This window comes from Archocentrus centrarchus, chromosome 19 (genome assembly GCF_007364275.1).
Source record: "Archocentrus centrarchus isolate MPI-CPG fArcCen1 chromosome 19, fArcCen1, whole genome shotgun sequence".
Lineage (NCBI taxonomy): Eukaryota > Metazoa > Chordata > Actinopteri > Cichliformes > Cichlidae > Archocentrus > Archocentrus centrarchus.
The window spans coordinates 30,978,730-31,000,817 of NC_044364.1; the positions used below are offsets into that span (position 1 = coordinate 30,978,730).

Below are 22,088 nucleotides of genomic sequence, written 5' to 3' on the forward strand. Positions count from 1 at the left end.
CTGAATGAAAAGCCATAACACCATGAAGGGGGTGCTGGAGCAGTGGCCGCTGTTTTGGGACGCCCCTGATAAGACTCGAACATGGTGGGGTCTGCAGAAAGAGGAAACCGAAGCCTGGGTTTTACCGTGCCTTTCACAAACGAAGAATTATTGGATTAAGTATCAATACATGGCTACAGTCTATTCCACAGGGGAAGGACTCTATGAATGGTATAGATGGACTGGCATCAGACCAAGTGTGACCTTAACCCCGAGACCGTGGAAAATGAGATGTAATCGAGCCAATGACACCTGCACCATAGAGCTGGCACGTAGACCCTGCAGTGAGTTAGATGGCTGGAGTAATGACTGTACTGAGTGGTATGGCGGAGCTTACGAGGCCTATCAGCAGGGCGCCACCTGGGTAAGAAACGATGTCCATTTGCTCGGGAATCTGACTAGAAGGAAGCAGAAACAACCGGAGTGGCAACGGGCACCAGGACCAGGGAGGTACGGTTGTTTAAAAGCCCTACTAGGTCCAATGGTAAATCAGCGCCAACTGACTGGGAAAATAATGCCTGCAGTAAGTAAAGCAGAACTCACCAGGCTGGAGGAATATGCATTTTGCAAAAGCCTGTGCGATCGCAAGGAAGTAAAGGTGTTTGAATGGATCGGACCTAATAAAATGTACAACAATGGAACTTGTGAAATGCCACAGGAACATTGGTTGCAGTGTGATGGGCGCGCCTGTACAGTGGCAGAGCTGTACGGAAGAACCGTGCTCGAGGGTATCGAGGAAGTACCCAAGGAGATGGTGGAAAAGATTGAAGATGGAGCAAAAGCTCTGGGATCAGAGCTTTGGGCGATTATGAAATCACTTCTACCATACGCCTTGATTGGAATAGGAGTCGTTCTGTTGGTGCCACTCCTAGGAGGTCTGATCAAGTTGGGAGTCAGGGGACTCTGCAGAACGGGGCAGAGAAAAGGAGCTACGCCCAGAGACCGGGAGGAGTTGGAGCTCCTCCTACGCGAGGAAGGATCACCTCACGAGTAAAGGGTTTTATTTGCCAACCTGAACCCAAAATGGGATTTGCCTGCGTGACAAGGGAGACCACGATTAGCATCGAAGCCTTCGACATGACCACAGAAACAAGAAATTGGACTGGATCAACTACAGCACCTCCCTGGCAGATTAAAGAGTTTAAGAGAAAAGTCACGGAATTCGTCACCTTGGAGGTAATATGGTTTGTCTTCTGCTGCACGGGACTCTGGGCTGGAAGTCAAACGTTCAGGGCCCTCTGCCTGGTTGAGGGAATGCTACGAGTACTGATAGTAAACGTATGGAGAGGTGAGCCTGTATACACATAGGCTGGTACTAGAGGGACTGGTGGCTGTGGGCTTACTAAGCTACATGTACTCACAAGTCAGCAAGTTGAAAGGCAGCCATGCTTCAAGGTGGGCACTCAAGTTACTTCGACTGTGCCTGTGGGGATTCGGTTGGGGAATTCTGAGTATCATGAGTATACTGGAAGTCACCACCAACCTACCCCTGATCGTTTGGTTCGTGCTGTATGGCCATCTGTTTCCTCAACCAGTTCGGAAGGAGCTGGGTAGCGGTTCGCCCAGGGAGGATAGAGCCCGGACAACCGACACCCGACGAGGGGCGTGGAACATATGTATGAAGAAGTCCCACTCTGAGAAAGACACTGGAAGGCGTTAACCTCGTCACAAAGGCAGCCCAAGGCATTTTCGCAAGCTACAGCTATGTTAAAAATAATCATCCAATCTGGATTTATGTTACCATGTATGGATAAGAAAGTATGCAGGAAATGAAGGGAACCGCCCGTAGGAGGCGGGGCTAAAGGATATAACCAGCGGGGCGTAAGGAGGAAGTGGTCAGTTCGAGATCAGAAAGAGCAGAGACAGCACCACAACGAGATGTCGAGCACCACCAGCAATGCAAGTACAATGTCTGCAGCGACTGCCGCCACCACTATGCTCATAGGAGTAAGTACAGTTCCAACTTATCTCCAGAATTGCACTGAACCCCAAGAGCCAGAGATCAAATTTACTAGAATTCATTTCTGGGTTTTCGAGTGTATATGGTTGGTGTCCTGCTGCAGCGGAGATTGGTCTACAAAGCAGCCCCTGAGGATTATAGCCATGTTTATCGGCTTCTTCAAAGCATTGATGGAAATCTTCATGCTGCAAAGAATGAAGATTACCCTGTCCTGGTTTGTCATCTACCTACTAGGATGCACCGACATCGAAACCAACAAGAGGGGGGTAATCAAAACGGTAGCATTGGTGATTTGGTTGCTGCTCGACATCGCAGTGGATGTCATCGGAGACAACTGGAACATCGGATATCTATTTGAAGGAGTATCGCTTACTGTCTTCTTGGTGTATCTACTGACCTGGACGTTGGTCAGATATGGGAGGCCAGGGTGGTGTCAGCTTGACCGGGTCATCATTGGAACCATATGGGCCCTGGGCTGGATAGTCCTGACGTCCGCCTGCTGTGCTGGGGCTGAGGCATCAGTCTCCATGGCCGGATGGTTCATGGTGTATCCCATCTTTTACCCCCGAGTCCAAGCCAGAGTGGCTGGAAGAACCCCACCTCCAGAAAGGAGGAGCGGCTGGCTTGACCTGATTGGCAGCAGGGTTCAAGGAGGAGGAACCCTAGCCTGATCCAAAAGAAGACTGACCAACGCTCCGCTTGCAGGAAAATGAGAAAAAAAGTCAAAAAATGATTAATCATTAATTAATAAATTTTGTTGGTTGATTATAGGAGGATGCAGGATGCAGCGGGTGCGGGGCTACACTGACAGAAGCCGGCTGTTTGTGGAACCTGGGAATAAGAAAGCAATGTTCCAGGTGCTACATGGAGGATCCTCACCCGCATGCAGTCCATGGCGTCCTCCAAGGGACAATGACCACACAAGTACCGGTAGAAACGGCTATGGAGCTTGAGGAGCAAGTTAGAATCATCTGGAGTTCGTTCTGGAACAGAGGAATGACCTGGATACTGCGCGTCGTCGTGGGAGGATTCTACACACCAACCTACACCCGCATTTGGGAGTTCCATGACAGATCTCGCCTTCGCACAACCCATTCTTTGGATGGGCGAATCCTGATAGCAGGAGCTCAGCAGCTACCTGCACCATACCAGGTAGAGCCACGCACACCCCTGTGCTCATTACCGCGGTCGTCAGCGGAATCCGGGAAGGAACATCGAGGCGTGGAGATGCAAACGGTCTTCGATGACACCGGTGTGGAGGACGGAGACGGGGGCAATGAGGCACACCTGGAAGAAATGGCTGAAGCTGTGGAGCAACAGCTAAGGGAGCCTACTCCTACATCGGAGCCCTTGGACGTTCCAGTCGAGGAGGCACCCACATTGGCAGCAGTATTGGAGCAACTCGACACAACAGAATGGCCAAGAGGAGCCGGTCTAGTGCAGCAATCGGAAAACCAGCTCGAAGGGATGGAAACTTCCAGAGAGGAATATGTTCCTGATCTGTTGGAATTAATTTCTGATAACTCTTGGGATGGTGACCTGTAAAATCATGGAAGGTAACCTGATTAGTGAGCTAAATGCAAACTGCTTGAGCTGAAACCTGCGTAATAAAATTTGACTCTAAAAAGTCAGTATAATTCTCTCGAGAATTATTTTCTCTTTTAATGGTACACCTAGTCTCATGTAACAGTAATACTCTAGGTAAGTTCAGCTCTAATATCTGGTTCTGTTTTGGACACACTAGTCTATTAGAATCCACTTCAACTTTACTTATGTCCCTTGGGCTCGCTGTCCGAGCCGATAAAAGAAATCTGGTCAGTAACAAGTGCACTGATCTAGGGGTGGGCCACTATAACTAATTGGGCTATATTTCGGGGTCGGCGGTGTGAGCCTTCCTGACCGGCAGCATCGGAGAATAGAGGAAGCGGGGCAGATGTTAGGATTATCAGCGGTTAGAGCCAGACGAGTTGGCCCGCCACAGCTTAAGCAGTGTCACAGAGTTCGGAAGAGGGTAATACCCCGCTGGAGATGTGGCCTGGACCCTATGAAACGGAGTAGCTGTCACAGAGGTAAACTACCTGTGGGATCTAACACAGCATATTGAACTTGCTCAGAGTGTTACCGTCTCAGTGCCTGTGCTCTGTAAAGTGGATTGGAGAGCCAGGAAGAGGTGAGGTGGCATCAACAACACAACTTCCTGAAGATTGTTCTGCCTCTTTAACACTTAACCTCTTCTAAATAGAAATACTTTCAACAACAGACACAAGTGTAACTCGAGAAATTTATACAGCAGATTCATCACTGAGTTTTCTTTTTTTTTGGTTTTTAGGTGTGTTACAGTTACATATTACACCAATTTTGCCCCTTTATTAGTGATAAGAACACAAAATGAATAATACATATGTGACACCACATGCCAGCTATTGATTAACAGGTTTTGCGTTGTCTGCCTTTTAACAGGTGGCCAGAATGTGCAGCATGTTGGTGTTAATGAACCTAATGAACACTCTCCCACACACTGTAGTGCATGTTTTGCTAAAAAAAAGCTTTCACAGAGCAGGAAATCCACCCTGGCTTCTCTTCCTTCAGTCAGCATCCTTCTGTCTCTCACAATCAGTCATTTCAGGGTTTGAGCTGCGCTAAATTTGCCCTACTAACCACAAACCCACCCCACCAACCTCCGCTCCATCCTCCAACTCCTACACACACACACACACACACACACACACACACACACACACACACACACACACACACACACACACACACACACACACACACACACACAGAAGACGAGTCAGTGCGGAGAATAGCTGCCCTCCCCAGAGATCCTCTCTTCCACTAGAGTGGAAGTGGTTGGAGGCAAATTACACTCTGGAGGCCTACCAACTCTTTCTGGTACATCCCATCTGGCTGGGTGTTACTGTGACATACAGTAAGAGCTTACACCTACACAGTAGAGATTTGTAAAGCTCACTGTCAGCGATGTTTATATGGATATCTTTTACATTTGTTGGTTTTTCTGAAGAGGCACTTTGAAGAGGTTGTAATTTTTAACGTGTCTTTAATGCAGCAAAGACGTGTTTTGTTTAGGGTGATGACTAAAAACTGCCATCTCAAATGCTCATACACAAAAACTGTTAACGGTATTCAGTCTGAATATAAATTAAGTGTAAACAGCTTCGAGTACACGTGTGTTCCTAAAGTAAAGGACAGAGGAAATTAATTTCCCTGGATGGCAGAGATCATTAGAACTGTGACGAGCAATCATACGCAGCAAGAGCTGCGTTAGCAGTAATAAACAGTTTTACAGGCAAGGCCAGGACTTCTTAAGTAACCTTGAATATCCTGATTACTAACCCAAGAACAATTTATAAGCCTAAAGTGAATAAAGCAGTTCCTCCAGCCTCCAGCTCAGGCAGCCGAGTCTGCTTCAACACTCACACGATTCACAGTAGAACATTTCCAACTCACCCTTTTAATCATGGCGCCGTAAATTAGCCTCATTATTGTACTGCTGATTGGCATTTAGAGTAATGTAAAGCAATCTGAATTGCATTTTCATGGGCACAATGAAGAAGTGTTTTGAATGAACATATCTGGCAGATATTCGGTGATGAGATATTTCATTTATTTCACATAACATTAATATCGCCTATTGTTATGTTACGTTGGTCTTGGAAAGATACTGAAAATGACTAGAAGCTGCAAAAAATGTGAGCACACTACTCACCCTGCAATTCAGCTTTCAATTATGTGACCTTAAAAACATTTCAGTCAACCTTCTCTCATTAAATAGTTATATAAATCTGAAATATGTACAGCACTAATGTTTGGCTTTTATCTTCTTAGCTAATTGCTCTTCACACATAAAACATCAAGCTCTTCTCAGCTGAGAGTGGGAAGTGACAGCACTAATTTGCCCCTCAAAGGAAATCTAGATTCAGAGCCCACATTTAGGTGCTGTAGTGGGCGTGGGGCTGCTGACAGCAGCAGTCTCAACAAGCGGTGGTATAGCACTCAGGTTAGTGTGTTTGCACTGTGATGTACTGACGCTTTAAGTACACCTCTGTGATCAAAAGTTTGCACTGTATGTCATGTAGTTGGGGAATATCTCATGTGAGTGCAGCAGCAAACTTGAGTTAGGCTTCCTGAAGAATCTCTCTTTCCACTTCATATTTGGCACAAATAAATAAGTAAATGAAACATAAATGAGCCATGGAGATATAATGCTCCTACCGTAGTGGGAAACCCTTAGCATATGTGTTAGTTTATCTATTACTGTTGGGAAAACACCGAAAGAAGTAATTCCACAGGTAACCCTGTTCAACTGCTCGTTAATGCAAACATCCAATCAGCCAATCACACGGCAGCAACTCAGAGCATTTAGGCGCGCAGATGTGATGAAGACGGCCTGCTGAAGTTCAAACCGAGCATCAGAATGGGGAAAAAAAAGGTGATTTAAGTGACTCTGAGCGTGGCATGGTTGTTTATGCCAGATGTGATGGTTTGAGTATTTTAGAAACTGCTGATGCACTGGGACCTTCCCACACAATCACAGAAGATCATCTCTAAGGTTTACAGAGAATGCTCTGAAACAGGGCAAACATCCACTGAGCAGCAGGTCTCTAGGTGAAAATGCCTTGTTGATGCCAGAAGTCAGGAAAACGGAAAGACTGTTTCAAATTGATAGGATATTAACAGTAACTCAAATAATCACTAGTTACAACCAAAATATGCAAAATAGCATTTCAAACATGTAGCATTTCTGACCTTGAAGCAGATGGGCTACAGCAGCAGAAGACCACACCAGGTGTCAAGCCTGTCAGCTAAGAACAGGAAACTGAGGCAACAATTCACACAGGCTCACCGAAATTAAACAGAAGATTGGAAAAACATTGCCCACACCTACTGTGTCATTCAAGATATCTTTAATTAGAATTATGACTAGTCAGAACAAAAGACAAGATCTCTCAAATTAACTTTGACTAGTCATAATTCAGTTGTAGATATCTGAAAAAGGTGTTTCAGATAGTCAGGAATTCATTGAAGATATCTTGAATTGAAGCCTCCATTCAACCCAATGGTAAATCTGACATCATTTCAACTAATCAGAATGTAATTAGAGATATCTCAAATAGGTATTTTGTCTTGTCAAAATGTAATTAGAGAGATCTTCATTTACTAATACGTCTAGTCATAAATCAATTTCAGATATCTGGAAGTGTGGTGAATCGGATTTTATGTCAAAATGGCCTGCCATAAAGTATAACTCTGCTGGTTTATATGCAAAAAGAATTATGGCTCTATTGATCTAATAATGCCTGTATTAGAGTTCAGCATCAGTCCTAAGTGCGTAACCGGAAATTCCCTCTGACACCTACACTGTAACACATAGATACGCAGACGCGGCATTGAGCGAAGCGCCCCGCTGCTGCGACACGTCAGCTAGTCTGCCATATTAGATGTGGCAGATGTGCCTTTTAAAGTACTAGAAGTAAATGGACTGAACTTCCTAAATCGCCTTTATAAAAAAATTAATGCCTCTTTCACACATTCTCTGATAGATTTTGAGAAACTGAAAGGCACAAAAAAAACTCTCTGATAATTATAAATGTTAAATACTCCACACCAACTTTTTTTTCTAATGTTTATATGTTTACTTACACTACTCACAAAAAGTTAGGGATATTTGGCCTTTGGGTGAAATTTCAGGACGAGCCTAAAATTCATTCAAACCTTCTCTAAGCTTTTGAATGCACATGTCCAACTGTTAAATGTTTCAGAACTTTTTGCACAAGTTGCTGTTCTCTAACGAGGAGCTTAATAGCAAAATTCACAACAGGTGTTTGATCCTCGAATTGACCAATAAATGTCCTGGTTCAGTTAGAGCTGGTGTTTAAACAGTCGTCCTCATCATGAACCAGGACATTTATTGGTCAATTCGAGGATCAAACACCTGTTGTGAATTTTGCTAAGTAGTGCTGAGTAGTGTATGTGTGTTTACATATACTGATGTTGGTAATGTGGTTACTATGATGATAAATGTCTACAATAACCAGATCCTAACATGTAGATGTAACATCTGTAGGTTTACTCAATTAAAAAAAATTAAATATTATATTTTTTTCCCATTGATCATCAGTTTAAGTAGTAATAATAGCAATCAGACAAAAAATTAACACAATTTGCTAATCAAAATAAGACTGCAGTTGTCAGTGATCTACTTTATTTTATTTTAACTGTTAAAATGTATACTAAAATTGTACATCCTTGTTTTATTATAAATAATCAAATGTCATCATTAAAAGGGTAAAAACAGAGAGCTATTTCCAACTTTTTTTTTATTAATCAATCTTTATTTGTATGGCAACAAATCACAACATAGTATAAATTGTAGTATATTATAAATGGAGCCTCTCTCAGCTCTTCATTTATCAGCTGCTTCCCTCTGAGATCCTCCAGAAGGCCACACATGGGGTCCTTTGCATTCCTCTTTTCTCTTTCCGGACTCTCCACCCTCTCCGCCTGTGGCTTCATTGACTCTGGATCTCAGATCATCAGGTGACAAAGGCAGAGCATAGGAGTGGTCCTAGTAGAAACAAGGATGAACTATCATCGTCACAGTCCATTACAGGATTGTACATGGAGGTGGTGGAAGGGGGTGGGGGTGACACGAGGTTTGAATATAACCAGGGGCATGATGCCCACAGCTGTATGAAGCACAGCTAGCACTAAGGACTCACAACACTGTGCAAAGGCAGGGGTTTGGTTAGCTGGATGGGCTGGGAACAGCAGACTGACAGGGTGTCTAGAGTCCAGGTAGCCACAGCCTAAATTTATGGGTAAAATTGATATTATCTGACAATGTAATACAAAGTTCACCACTGATTTCTTCGCATTCAGAAAGTAAATAATATTTTCAGCAGAGCGTGGCACTGACTTATCTAATGTTTGCAGCTTATTGATAAACCTGCCCTTTGAAGCTGAGCTGGGAAACCAGACTGAGTGAACAGCTCCATCTCTGACCCTGACTGACTGACCTGCTCTGTTAAAGTCCTCAGGCCTGAAATGCTCACTGCAGAGCAAGGATGATGGCAGCAGACACCTTCTAAGGGATGCTCCCCCTGCTTTCACAGCCCTTTATGTTTGGGGAAACCTACATAGTATCGAAAACATTAGCCAAGCACTTAACAACAATCTGAGTAGTTAGTTTGGGATAATTTAGTAAAGTAAAATTGACTTTGACATTGTTTAGAGGCTGGTTTCACCGTGCACGGACTTCACGGTATTAACATCTGCAAATTCTGTTTTCAAAATGTTAGAATGACCAAATACGATTAAAAAAAAAGCAATTATTCAGTCTTACCTGCAAAAGGTAATCCCATGTGAGCCGGTTTCAACTGTAAAATTCGATCAACTCCAAGTAGCATCTCTGTCATGTTATGTTTGCCGATTTTGCCACATGCAATATGGTGGCGACATATGCTTCAACTCTCAATGTGGCATCTATGTATCTATGTCTATGTTGTAACATAACACCTCTCGAGAAATGTAACTACAGGTCCTCAAGGATTGTGATTACAGCTTAGGCTTCAGAGGTGATTTCCAGTTACGTACATTAGCCCCACTACCCCCGCCGTGCGGTCCATCCATCCTCTTCTGCTTATCCTGTTCAGGATCGCAGGGGGGCTGGAGCCTATCCCAGCTGTCATAGGCCGAGAGTCAGGGTACACCCTGTACAGGTCGCCAGCCTGTTGCAACACACAGACACAGACACCCGTTCACACCTATGGGCAATTTTGGGTGACCAGTTAACCCCAGTAACTGCATGTCTTTGGACTGTGGGAGGAAACCGATGCCACACAGAACCCAGACTGTCTAGATGTCAATCTGGCTGTGAGGCAGCAGTGCTAACCACCACGAAACTGTGCGGTCAGTCTCATAAATTTGCTCAAAACAAATATATATAAACTCAATATGTTAGTCTCAAGTTAGTCTCTGCGATCACAAGGTAGAAGCCAAAATTAGAAGTTGAAAGAAATATGTGATTACTATGTCAAGCTAATTAGCAGTGAGGTCCCAGATCCCATGTATATCTTCTCTGAGGTCACATTTTGCTCAGTTTTAATTAGAAAGTTTTGGGAAGGATTGTATAAGGATGATAAAGCTTTCACTTTCCATATATGTCTATAGAATAAATACAGCAGCAGTTTACAGAAAAAGATTGTTTCAGTAGAGACAAAAACCTGATAAATTAAGTGACTCAAGGGAACAGAGACACTGAACACAGGGAAACACAAGGAACTAGAAAATCAAACATAACCAAACCCCACAACAAAAGAAAAACCCCAGAACAGACAAATTAAGACCAAACCAAAAACACACAGGGTGATTTGACCCCCCCCCCCAATTAAACTGTAACTTTTTCTCCTGTCTCAACTTTGCACCTTATTTTCTGGTATTCTGTGTATTTCATTGACTCCCCTTTGCTTCACAGAGCACAAATCTGAATAATTTATTTTAAGTTCAGTTCATAAAGCTGCTGTTTGCAGCAACAGTCATCTCAGGGCACTTTACACTGTAAGGTCATTTCCTTATAACACATAAAGAAATCATTGGATTTCTTTATGTAGAAATCCAATGATTTCTCTTTGCAGAAATCATTGAGAAGACATCGAACAATAAACACTTGGCATGCTGACGGGGCCACTTACTGAAGATCAGGAATATGCAGCTGTGGAGGCAGAAAGAGGAAAGACTGGGAACAGCACAGACTACAGGAGAGAGAAAATACAGAGTCAACAACAAGCAGTGTTGGCATATAAACTGATGGGGAATAAAAGTGAGAAGAAATGCTCAGCTGGAGTACAGTGTATACACTACACTACACACACTACAGTCATTTGAACAAGAATGTTTTTGCATGACTCTGTACAGTGCCCCATGATTTAGTAACTTGTAAAACCACCTTTAGATTAGAATAGATTAGATTAAACTTTATTAATCCCTTTGGGGGGGGTTCCGTCAGGGAAATTAAAGTTTCAGTAGCACTTTTAGATTATAGGCACACAAGCAGAAGTACAGTCAGAAATAATGAATAAATAAATAATAAACAAGATACAACAAAGACAAAGAAGATGTAAAATATCTGACAGATGTGGTATTGCACCTTGATATTGCCCGTTGTCCAGTACTGCTTTACACTACCTTGTGTTTGTGGTGAGGCTGAGGATGCTGCTTCCCGCTTGTAGGCATCTACAACTTGAAGTAATTGTTTTCTGTATGACTGTATCGGTCTCTTGGATCATTGTGGAGGAATTTTGGCTCATTCCTCTTTACATCTTTGCTTCAGTTCATTGAGATCTGCAGGCACTCATCGATGTACAGCTCTCCTAAGGTCCCACATTTCAATCAGGTTGAAGTCTTAACTTTGGTATACAGAGGAGTTCATGGTTGACTCATTAGCTACCAACCCTAAATCATCACCCATCCTCCAGCGTGCTTGACAGTTGGTATGAGGTGTTGATGTGCTGTCTTTGTTTCATTTCCAAATGTGCTGCTCTGCATTGCAAAACACGGTCTAAGCCACGGGCCAAACAGGATTAACATTTATTGAACATCTAAAACTGAAAATATTAGAATCAGCAATATGAATACAGCAACTTTTTCCTCAACACATTATATAAAATATAAAACTATATTTTTATTCAAAAATAACATCAGGGGAAATGAGAACATTTCAAGCTGATGAAAATTTGCATTTTTTTTCCAGGTAAAAACTGTGATGTGAATTTCTGCACTTCACAGTCAGAAAAACGCTGTGTAACCTGCGCAGTGTGTCCAGCTGCAAACACAGCGCTGGAGACCTGCTCTGATTTTTTTGGCAGCATGTAAAGTGGCATAAATTCACTGTGTTACACACGTGCGTGATCACGCGGTCCGTCCCTGAAGCTGCAGGTTTAACGCATTAAGATGTTTCATTATGTCGCAGAGAAAGGCCGACTCACATAGACACCTTTCATCCCGGAGCCCTGCTGAGACTTTTCCTTTACTTTCCATGAACTTTCCAGATTTCCTCAGGCGGCTCATCTCACATGTTTTGATAAGGGACGTCACCAAATTCAGAAGCTATTTCCTCCAGAAAAGCGTCTTTTCAAAGTCCACTTTTTGGTTGGTCATATTTGGATGTCAGGCTAGCTTCAATGTCACTGTAAAAAGTGCTGACCAATGTTTTATTTACTGATCGCTGATCAGTGTGTCATTGGCATCGTGGGAAAACGGTTTAGTGTGCAGGTCTTGACCTGCGCAGCACCTGTTGCAGTGTATTGTCGGATTTGTAGTATAAGTGGTGGGCGCGCTATTTATCGGCGGGCCATTAATAATAGTTATATGAAATCATCTTGCGGGTCGAATATAATTATATCACGGGCCGTATGTGGCCTGTGGACCTTGAGTTTGACACGTTTTAGAGAGAAGAGGCTTTCTCCTGTTAACCCTTCCAAACAAGCCGTACTTGTTCAGTGTTTTTCTAATTGTGCTGTCATGACTTTTAACATTTAACATGCTAACTGAATCCTGTAGAGTCTGACATGTTGCTCTGGGTTTTTCTTTTTCTCTTGAGCATTGCGCGGACCGTTCCTTAGGGGGAATTTCCTGGGACATCGACTCCTGGGAAGATTGGCATCTGTGTTGAATGTTTTCCACTTGTGAATTATCCTTCTCGCTATATGTGACGGGCTTCTCAGAGTGATGGGCAGCAGTTTCTGCTCTCAGGCCACTGAAAAATAGTAAATGAACTAGCATTTTCCTTATCCCTGTATAGTTGTTGGAGTCACAGCAAGAACCAGATATGATGCTGGTGTAAAGGGTTCTGAAACACTTGCTATTTAGCCACATGTGGTTACAGACACACATTACTGCAGTTAATTACAATGAACAAATAAGGCAGTAAAGTACTTTTGCATTAGTTCTGCTTGTAGATTTTAAATTAAGATCTGTGAAGCCTCTTTCCTGTCTTATAACGTGTCTGGGCCCAGTGCTCTGTATCTGTATCACACAGAAGGACAGAAACAAACCAGAAGTATGAAGAGGTGATTTGAAGCCAGGAGACATTGAAAATATACTGTAGAGAGGGCAAAGGGAATATATAGAGAAAGGAAGATGAAGGGGAAATGACAGATGTAATGGCCAGTAAGTTCAACACTGGGGGCTCGGTATCTGTTCGGTGCACTGAGAGATGGATTAGGCTGGGAGCTGGAGGGTGTTGAGAGATGAACAGGCTGGCGATGAGCCTGGACATGCATAGGAAAAAATCTGATTTAAACTGTGGTGATGTGCAGCAGGAGCTTATTGGATTTTCTGGAAATGTTTTCACTTAAGCAGAGCTGATCTATGATTGTTTTTTAATAGGTATTGATCTCCTGTTTTAGTGCATCAGCACTTTACTGCATGCAGAAATGGACACCCAGACTTTGTAATCTCTCAGCCACTGTCTGTGGATTTTATATCATCTAATAAATTGAGATCATCAGGGTGTGGGCTCAGTGTAAAACAAACACATTTTTCTGTCCTCGTGGGTGCAGGAACACCCATCCACCCGGGGGGGCTGTAATCAGATGTCAGCAAACAGAGCAGACGAGCACTGTTTAACATTCCTGTTCATGAAGCCTTCTTCTGCAGCTGGATGTTGAGGCAGCGGAATCAGCTCCATGGAAATAACCATAAGTGCTGTGACTTTTTCTGATGATGACAGGCCGATGACATCAGCATTTCTTCCTCTCGGGGCTCGAGCCATTTCCTTTGAATCGTAGACGCTGTCTTTGAACTCTGCTGTCTTTGATTCTCCACTTTGAGATTAAGATTTGCTGTTATTTTCTCATGTACAGTACATGCTTATGCCAGCAACATGCTTATAACATGCAACTATTATAAAGGGATCACATGCTCGGGGTGGCTGTGGCTCAGGTAGAGCAGGTCATCTACTAATCAGAAGGTTGGTGGTTCAATTCCTGACTGCTCCAGTCTGCATGCCAAAGTATCCTTGGGGAAGATACCGAACCCTACGTTGCTCTCTGATGCAACTGTAGGAGTGTGAATGTTCCAGCACTTAGCTGTAGAAGGAAGTGCTTGTATGAATGGGTGAATTGCCAACATGTTGAATGAAGTGCTGTGAGTGCTCAGCTAGAGTAGAAAAGCACTACACAAGAACTAGTCCATTTTCCATCATTACTAGTGTGGAGAAGAAGCTGCCTGCAAAGACAACGACCCAACTGTGATTTTTTTTTTTTGTCGGTGCAAAGCAGGGATTAAAAAGAGTGATTAGACTCAATATTTGGAGCACATGAATGTGGGAATCATATCAAATTAAATATGCTGACATACTCTCATTGATTATTGCAGATTTATATGACAAACCCCAGGTACATTATTGGTTTTCTAGCAGTGTGATTACAATAGTGTCCATCTGTAATCACATAATTGGAGTGAACCTACTGCAAAAAGGCTCAAGTGCTTAAATCACTGATTGATTCACTTGGATAAATAACAAGCTTTAATGAGCCGTTGTGTCCTGTTCACTGAGCCTTCAGTTAATCTACGTTTGATTCAACAAATAAACAGGTTAGTGCACAGAGTTGCAGTTTGAGCCTGCTGCTGCTTTGTGTCTCTGCAGGATGATGGTGTTCGGAGTGCTGACGCTGGTCCTGAGCTGGACTTCACTGGGAGCTGACCTGGCCGCTGCTGTGGTAAGCTACCTCGCTTTCTCATCCCTGAGTGACCAACTTACTCCAGTGCAAAACACCCTGAACTGCTCGACTCTTGTGATATGTGACAGTTTTGAGAAATTTCTTTAACCCTATGCATGGTGCACTTTGAAAATATGTATGTGGTTGAGGGCAAAAACTTGACCATCCACAATTATCAGAGCAGTACAATCACAGCTTTTTTCAGTCTCACAGACACGTACAGATGTTGCTAAAGCATTAATCTGCTGCAATTTGCATCATTTTCACATGCAGTATTTAATGTATTAGCTGCTAATTAGTGGTTCACAATCCTCCCTAACCTGAATCTAAGTATTTAAGATTTAACAGGATTTTAAGGTTAAAATAATATGTATGAAAGAGATGCCTCACAGCTATGCAGAGTCAACTAAAAAGGTTTTAGCACCTTCGCACTGCCCAATCTCAAATTCTTCTGATCCTGTTATCCTTCTGCCACGTCACAAGCTTTTGATCTCTGCTGTCAAACAGCACGCTACTAAAAATAGGCTGACAAAAAACAAAATTTGAACCCCACACCTTTTCAGCAGCATTACACAAGGCTGAATAACTCCATTCCAATTCAAGGATTACGACAATGCACGGCATTCACACTGAGTAGGTGATTAATTTCACTGTTTCTCTCCATCATCATCCGGAGGCTTAAAAAAGCCACACGTGTTTGATCGATGTGGAGGTGAGAACTCACCGTGGAAATGGAGAGAAACATGAGACACGATGAATATCAGATGGCTGTGTTTGACTATGCTGCCTCGGGCGTGTGCGCTATTTTTCTCAGGTTTGTTGCTGGATGTTGCTTTTTTTACTTGGGGCAGTAGAGGATTGTTTACATGTGTGAATTACATTTGGAGCATCAAGTAAGCAGGAGTAAGCAACAGCAAGAGCTTCGATCTGTTGCTCAGTGGTGTCTGCTTTCACCTCCCTTTTTATCTTCAGCTTTAAGTCTGCTTTGCAAGCCTTCATCCAACGTTGTCTACATTTACTGGTGTTTCCTTTGTTAGCAAGGCTACCACACACAGGAAGCACTGAAACACCAAAACTCCCCTGTGCATGCATCGGTAAATACAGTGCAGAATACACAATTTTTCAATAGATCATTTTTAGTTTGCTGCACTCTGACACATGTTGTGTTCAGGTCGAAATATGGATATAAGGATTATGGACAGAACTTGAAAGCATCCAGTAAATTACATGGTAATCTAAAGGTTCCTCTTGTTCTACATCTCCACTTGATAAATGAACAATATGACTTGGAAATTTGGAAATTGCTTTAGAGAAATCACAGGTGTTGTTGAGGTTGACTCTGTATGATCTGTATATGATCTGTACCCTTGCAGTTTGTATCTTGTGGAGGACAGTCCTGAACCTCTGGTGACAATTTTGTACTTTATTAAAAGAGCACATACACAGATCTATTAAAAAGCTGTTAAAGTACACAGATCTATTAAAAATTCATCAGTATATCTTATTCTTTCATACAGCTGGAAATGAACTGCAAGATGCTGCTAGTTTAATTAGTATTTTCTTGTTCTTATGACAGGTTTTCTAATAAACTTGTGAAAAAAATAATTTATATATATAATTTATATATAAATTATTTTTTTAATTATATAAATTATATATATATATATATATATATATATATATATATATATATATATATATATATATATATATATATATATATATATATATATATTAGGGGTGGGACTCGATTAAAAAAATTAATCGAATTAATTACAAGCTTTGTAATTAATTAATCGAAATTAATCGCATTTTAATCGCATTTCAATATTTGACATGAGAAATATTAATTTAAGTTTAGTTGATGAATGAATCAATATACATAAGCTTAAACTTCAAAATCTTGTTTATTTTCCCACCAGTCTACTACACAGACCAACGAAGGGCGGAAGTGCTCCTGTGATAAACAAACTCCTGAAATTAAAGTTCAGCATCATAACTGGATAGTTTTATTCAACATTAATGTCTCACTTGTTATAGTTGGAAATTAATCATTCTCTCAGCTGTATTCCTTGATGTTGAAATGTGTTATGCTTGTTTTAACAGCTTATTTTGAATTAAAGACTTAAAATTAAACCACAAAAAGGAGCAAAAGTTCGTTCTCCGTTTAACAGCTGCTTTTACACAGCTGTGCTTCACACTCACGGTTGCTAGGCGACATGAGCTACTCAGAGGTGACGGCAGCTGATATGAAGGCTAGCCGCACACTTCCGGCCTTTGTGGTGTTCGTGGGCTGCGAAAGACGTGGGCCGGGTCCTTCGCAGGATGTGGCCCCTAATTTGGACATTGTGCATCGATATAATCTGTATGCCGGGAACTCGCGCATATATATATATATATATATATATATATATATATATATTTATGTTGGGATACAGTATGTCACCCTGGGTAGTCTGTATCCGAAGGGACAGAAATGAACTTTCTGGACTCAGTTTCTGTTTCTGAGAGTTTCCGGGTGACGTCTGTCTGGGTCTTTTCTTTGGCTGAGAATAAACATCATAAAGTCTGTGCTGTAAAAGCAATTATCTGAACAACCTGCACGGGCTCCTCAGACATCGTTTAAACCTGTAAATAGAAGAGTGTGCTTATGTCGATGCAGGTGTTACTTCTTCTTAAATTAGATGTTGGACAGGTGTGTGTGTGTGTGTGTGTGTGTGTGTGTGTGTGTGTGTGTGTGTGTGTGTGTGTTACTCAGGTTCATGTGTGTGTGAAGGCAGACAAGTGAATACTTTTGGCAGTTTAATGTATTCTGGCATTTAAATAAATTAAAATTAATATAAAAAAGAGAGAAAGTGACAAAAGTATTTAGCAGTGGGGGGGGTTCAGGCCTAATTCCATAGAAAACAGAAATCTAACATGGTGAAAGATGTGAAAGTACCCATGAACTTTTTTTTTTCCACTGGTGGAAATTTTTAATTTGTAATAAAATTCTTGAAAACATAATAATTCAAAAGGACAGGAAGGGCCAACATTCCTGTTCAGATATAATTTTCTATACAATTTTGCAGCTCAGAGAGCCAGCTCACACCTCTGGGGAAGCTGTGTGTATATTCAGGAACAGCACACATGGCGACCCCGTTAACCGTCACGTACTCTGCCGTCTGAAAATGTCTGAAAATCTTCTACCTCCTCCACCCGACTGAAAGCTGAACTTGTGAAAATCGATTTTTTCACCGCCGTGGCGCAGCTGTGTCCCACTTTAAATAAGAATGAATTCTGTTGCTGTGCTCTAATGATGCACCACAACCAGCAGAACACAACTCTGCAGGTTTAGTGCGTACACACTGGATTTATTTGAGTTTCTGAGGAGCTTCGTGTGCAGCTATATTCACAGGTGTGACTGACACAATGACTGATAGATATGCAAGACAATCTTCACATCATGTCTGTGTGTAGACTGCACTTAAATTAATTCCTGAATACTCAGTAAATAAATGCATAATGAATACACCCCGTTGGCAGAGCTCCTAATTACCAACAGCAGGTAGTCAGAACTTTGCATTTCCTGAGCTTCACTGTGGTCCCTTCAGGAATTCTAACAGACTTGCTCCTGAATTGCAGAAGCCTTTGGTATCCCTTGTCTCTAACAAACTAGCTCAGGTTTGCTGGGAAACACAGTTTGCTTTATCTCTGCTGTTTGGGGCTCATTAGTGTACCCCCCTGAGAAGGTTAAGCTACACGCAGTGTTTGTCCTGAGCCCGGGGGACATTTAGCATTCAGACAGCACAGTTCAGCAGAGACTCCCACTTGTCTTTTGTTATTTTTGCCAAGGCAGATTTTTTTGTAAGCACTTTGCAGTGAATTGAAAAGTATTCCTGTTAAATGTGTTAAAGGGGTTCAAGAACAGGCTGATTTCCTCTGCTGTGTCAAAAAGTGATAAAGATGGTGGCCATTATTATTCATCTTTCTGGAAGATGTTTTAGAGGAAAAGAAAGTGTATATATATAAATGTCAAACTGATTACTTGGTATTTGACACAGCGAGTCATTCCTTCTTTGAAATGTGAGTCATGAATTTTTGTTTTTAACCTCCGTATTTCCTTCTTCCTGGTATGTCCTTGTTTCCACTCTCTTTCCATTCCCCTCACATCTCCTTTTTTGCTTTTTAGGGCGCGAGTGATTTCTGTGTTTCCCCTGACAAGTACATCATGAGTAAAACAAAGGATGCCATCAGTGCTGGTAAGCTTCAGTGTGAATCATAATGAGGCGTTAATAGATTCATTATTATGAGATCATAAATTCTTGGCCATGACACTAATTGATATTTAGCAAGCTGAAAAAAATTATGGTTGGAAAGAAAGCATTTGATAACCATCTTCTGCCTGCTTTTGGGTTTGTGTTTTTCTCAGATATTGTTCATTACTATCTCTACTGCAACCAGACTCTCTCCAACCCCTTCCAGCAGGTAGGAAACATGATGTGTTGCAGGGTTCCTCGCAGTCATTGGAGGTCATAAGATGTCCACACATCTAAGTCAAAGTAGTTTTAGTTAATAAAAACAATAATAACCTCTTGCAGACATCTAAAACCAAAACCTTAGTCATGATTGAGGTTTTTAGGAAGTCGAGTTTATGCTGTGCAGTTAAAATCAGACACGTTGGGCATTTTACAGTTAAATTTCAGCATTGTTTACCATCCATCCATTTTCTTCTGGGGCCGGTTGCAGGTGCTCCAGCCTAAGTTTAAAAACCCAGAACTCCACCTCCCCAGACACCTTCTCCAGCTTATTCAGGCCAACTGAGAGATATAATCTCTCCAGCATGTCCTGGGTCTGCCACAGGGCCTCCTCCAAGTAGGACATGAACACCTCACCCAAGAGGGGCCCAGGAGGCATCCTAGTCAGATCCCCGAACCACCTTAACTGGCTCCTTACGATGTGGAGGAGCAGCAGCTCTGAGCCTCTCTCAAATCACTGCATTCTTCCCTATCTCTAAGGGAGAGGCCAGCTCGTTTCTGCTGCATGTATTCACGATCTCATTCTTTTGGTCACTACCCAAGGATTGTGGCCATAGGTGAGGGAAGAACATAGATCGACCGATAAATTGCTTTGCTTTTACACTCAGCTCCCTCTTCACCAGTGCAGCATCCACATCACTGCAGCCAAAGCCCCAATGTGTCTATTAATCCATTAATCATTAATCATCCACTCCACTCTTCCCTCACTTGTGAACAAGACCCAGACAATCATGGCCTCAGACCTGGAGGAGCTAATTCTCATATTCAGGCTCCCACCTGATGAAGCCAACAGGACTACATCATCTGCAAAAATGATGAGATTCTGAGGCCACCAAGGCATAAACCTTCCACCATTTGGCTACACCTAGAAATTCTGTCCAACATTATGAACAGAATTGTGTTGGTGGACACCCAACAGGAACTTTTGGGTTTTTCTTTTCCAGCACCCTGGCAGAGACCTATTCTTAGACTCGTTATACTTCTGAAGGACTGATTATGTTTCCTATTTTCACCCTTTTTTTTTTTCATTATTTATTTATTTTAAAACTTACTTTGGTGAATATACGCTTGCTGGCAACTTTATTAGGTACACCTGTTCAGCTGAAAGATCTAACCAGCCAATCATGTGTCAACTCAATACATTAAGGCATATAGACAAGGTCAAGATGACCTGCTGAAGTTCAGTTTGAGCATCAGAATGGGGAAGAAAGATGATTTAAGTGACTCTCTGTTGGTGTCAGATGAGCTAATCTGAGTATTTCATAAACCCCTCATCTATTGGGATTTTCCCACACAACCACCTCTGGGTTTTTTTTAAGAGAATGATCCAAAAATGAGAAACTAGCCAGTGAGTGGCAGTTCCCTGGGTGAAAATGCCTTGTTGTTTGCCAGAGATCAAAGGAGAATGGCCAGACTGTTTTACGCTGATAAGAAAGCAACAGTAACACAAATAAACACTTGTTACAACAGACACACATCTCTGAACACACAACACACTGAACCTTGAAACAGATGGGCTACAGCAGCAGAACTTCTGTCAGCTACCAACAGGAAACTGAGGCTACAGTTCACACAGGCTCACCAACACTGCACAACAGAAGACTGGAAAAACATTTCCTGGTCTGATGAGTCTCTATTTCTGCTGCGACACTCTGAAGGTCAGGATTTGGCGTGAACAACATGAAAACATCAGCTGTGTCAGTGTGTAGCAAAATCTCAGCACCCTGTTGAATCTGTGCCATGAGGAATTAAGGCAGTTCTAAAGGGGGTCCAACCCAGCACTAATAAGGTGTACCTAATAAAGTGTCCTTTGAGTGTATGTTTATTTGGAACTTCTCACTGGATCAGCATTCAAATGGAAACTTTACCTTGATTTAAAAAAAAAAATTGTTTTTTTATTTGTAAAATTTGGGGAATTTGAATTCTGTAACCAGCATTTACAAGACTATTTAAATATGGGCAGGGTTTAATGCACTTAAGAACGCTGTTGTTGTAGCCATATGGCTTTCTTTTTAACCTAGTGTTGCAGAGTTTTAACAGTAAAAAGTCTTCATATCCTTTAAACTGTAATTTGCAGCGCTCTGTGTTTGGTACCGAGGTCGTTTCTCTGCCCCTCAGGCTTCATCTTTGTCAGGCTCTTCCTCTCTGCCCAGCCCTGTCTGTCTGACTTACATCCTAACTTCCTCTCACAACTCTAGAACAGTTATAAAACCAGCAAGGATCAAAGACTGTCACCATTACTTTTCTCTTCTTGTTTCCTTGATGCATGACAGAGCGTACTTTGGTGTTACAAAACTGCCAAGACAAAGGTTATGAAATTGCACATTAGATGAAACAACCTGGTGAATCTTCCTCCTCCCACTCTTCTGAGGATCCGTGCAGTTACTCTTCAGGGAAGCAGTTTGTGGGTCACTTCACTGACTTCCCAGCTGAAATCAGTCAGCAGTTGAAGTCAATTTCTGCAAGTTCCGGTTCAGCAGAGCTCACATCTTATTATCTGGCTCTTGTAGACATGCCCTGAGGAGGACACCACAAGAGCACAGCAGCAGAGGGCAGACAAGCATCACCCTGCCTGTAAACAAAGTCAGCGCTCTTTTTACTGTCACACAGATAGCCAACAGGTGCAAAGTTCACAAGCAAGCTGGCAGATACATGAATTCACACTGACTGGCAAACACACAAGTTTCCCCCCCTTTTTTTTAATCTTACTCTCTTAGGTGTTTGTCTCTCTGCAGTGCCCTGAAGATCGACCTTCCTATAACACTGCCTTTGGCATCACTCCTATGCCAACTCTTTATCTATTTTTATCATCTCTTCTCCTTTTCT

The 22,088-nt window shown here is 42.2% G+C and overlaps 1 protein-coding gene across 3 annotated transcripts in view; it reads left to right on the plus strand.

Annotated features, from left to right (window-relative positions):
- Window positions 1–22,088, plus strand: part of ttyh2 (tweety family member 2) — a 111,209-nt gene that overhangs the window by 83,383 nt on the left and 5,738 nt on the right. For all 3 annotated transcript variants that reach the window (XM_030755684.1, XM_030755685.1, XM_030755686.1), the window contains 3 exons: window positions 14,673–14,745; window positions 18,917–18,986; window positions 19,157–19,212. In XM_030755684.1, coding sequence (XP_030611544.1) covers window positions 14,673–14,745; window positions 18,917–18,986; window positions 19,157–19,212 — 199 coding nt within the window. The remainder of the gene's footprint in view (window positions 1–14,672; window positions 14,746–18,916; window positions 18,987–19,156; window positions 19,213–22,088) is intronic.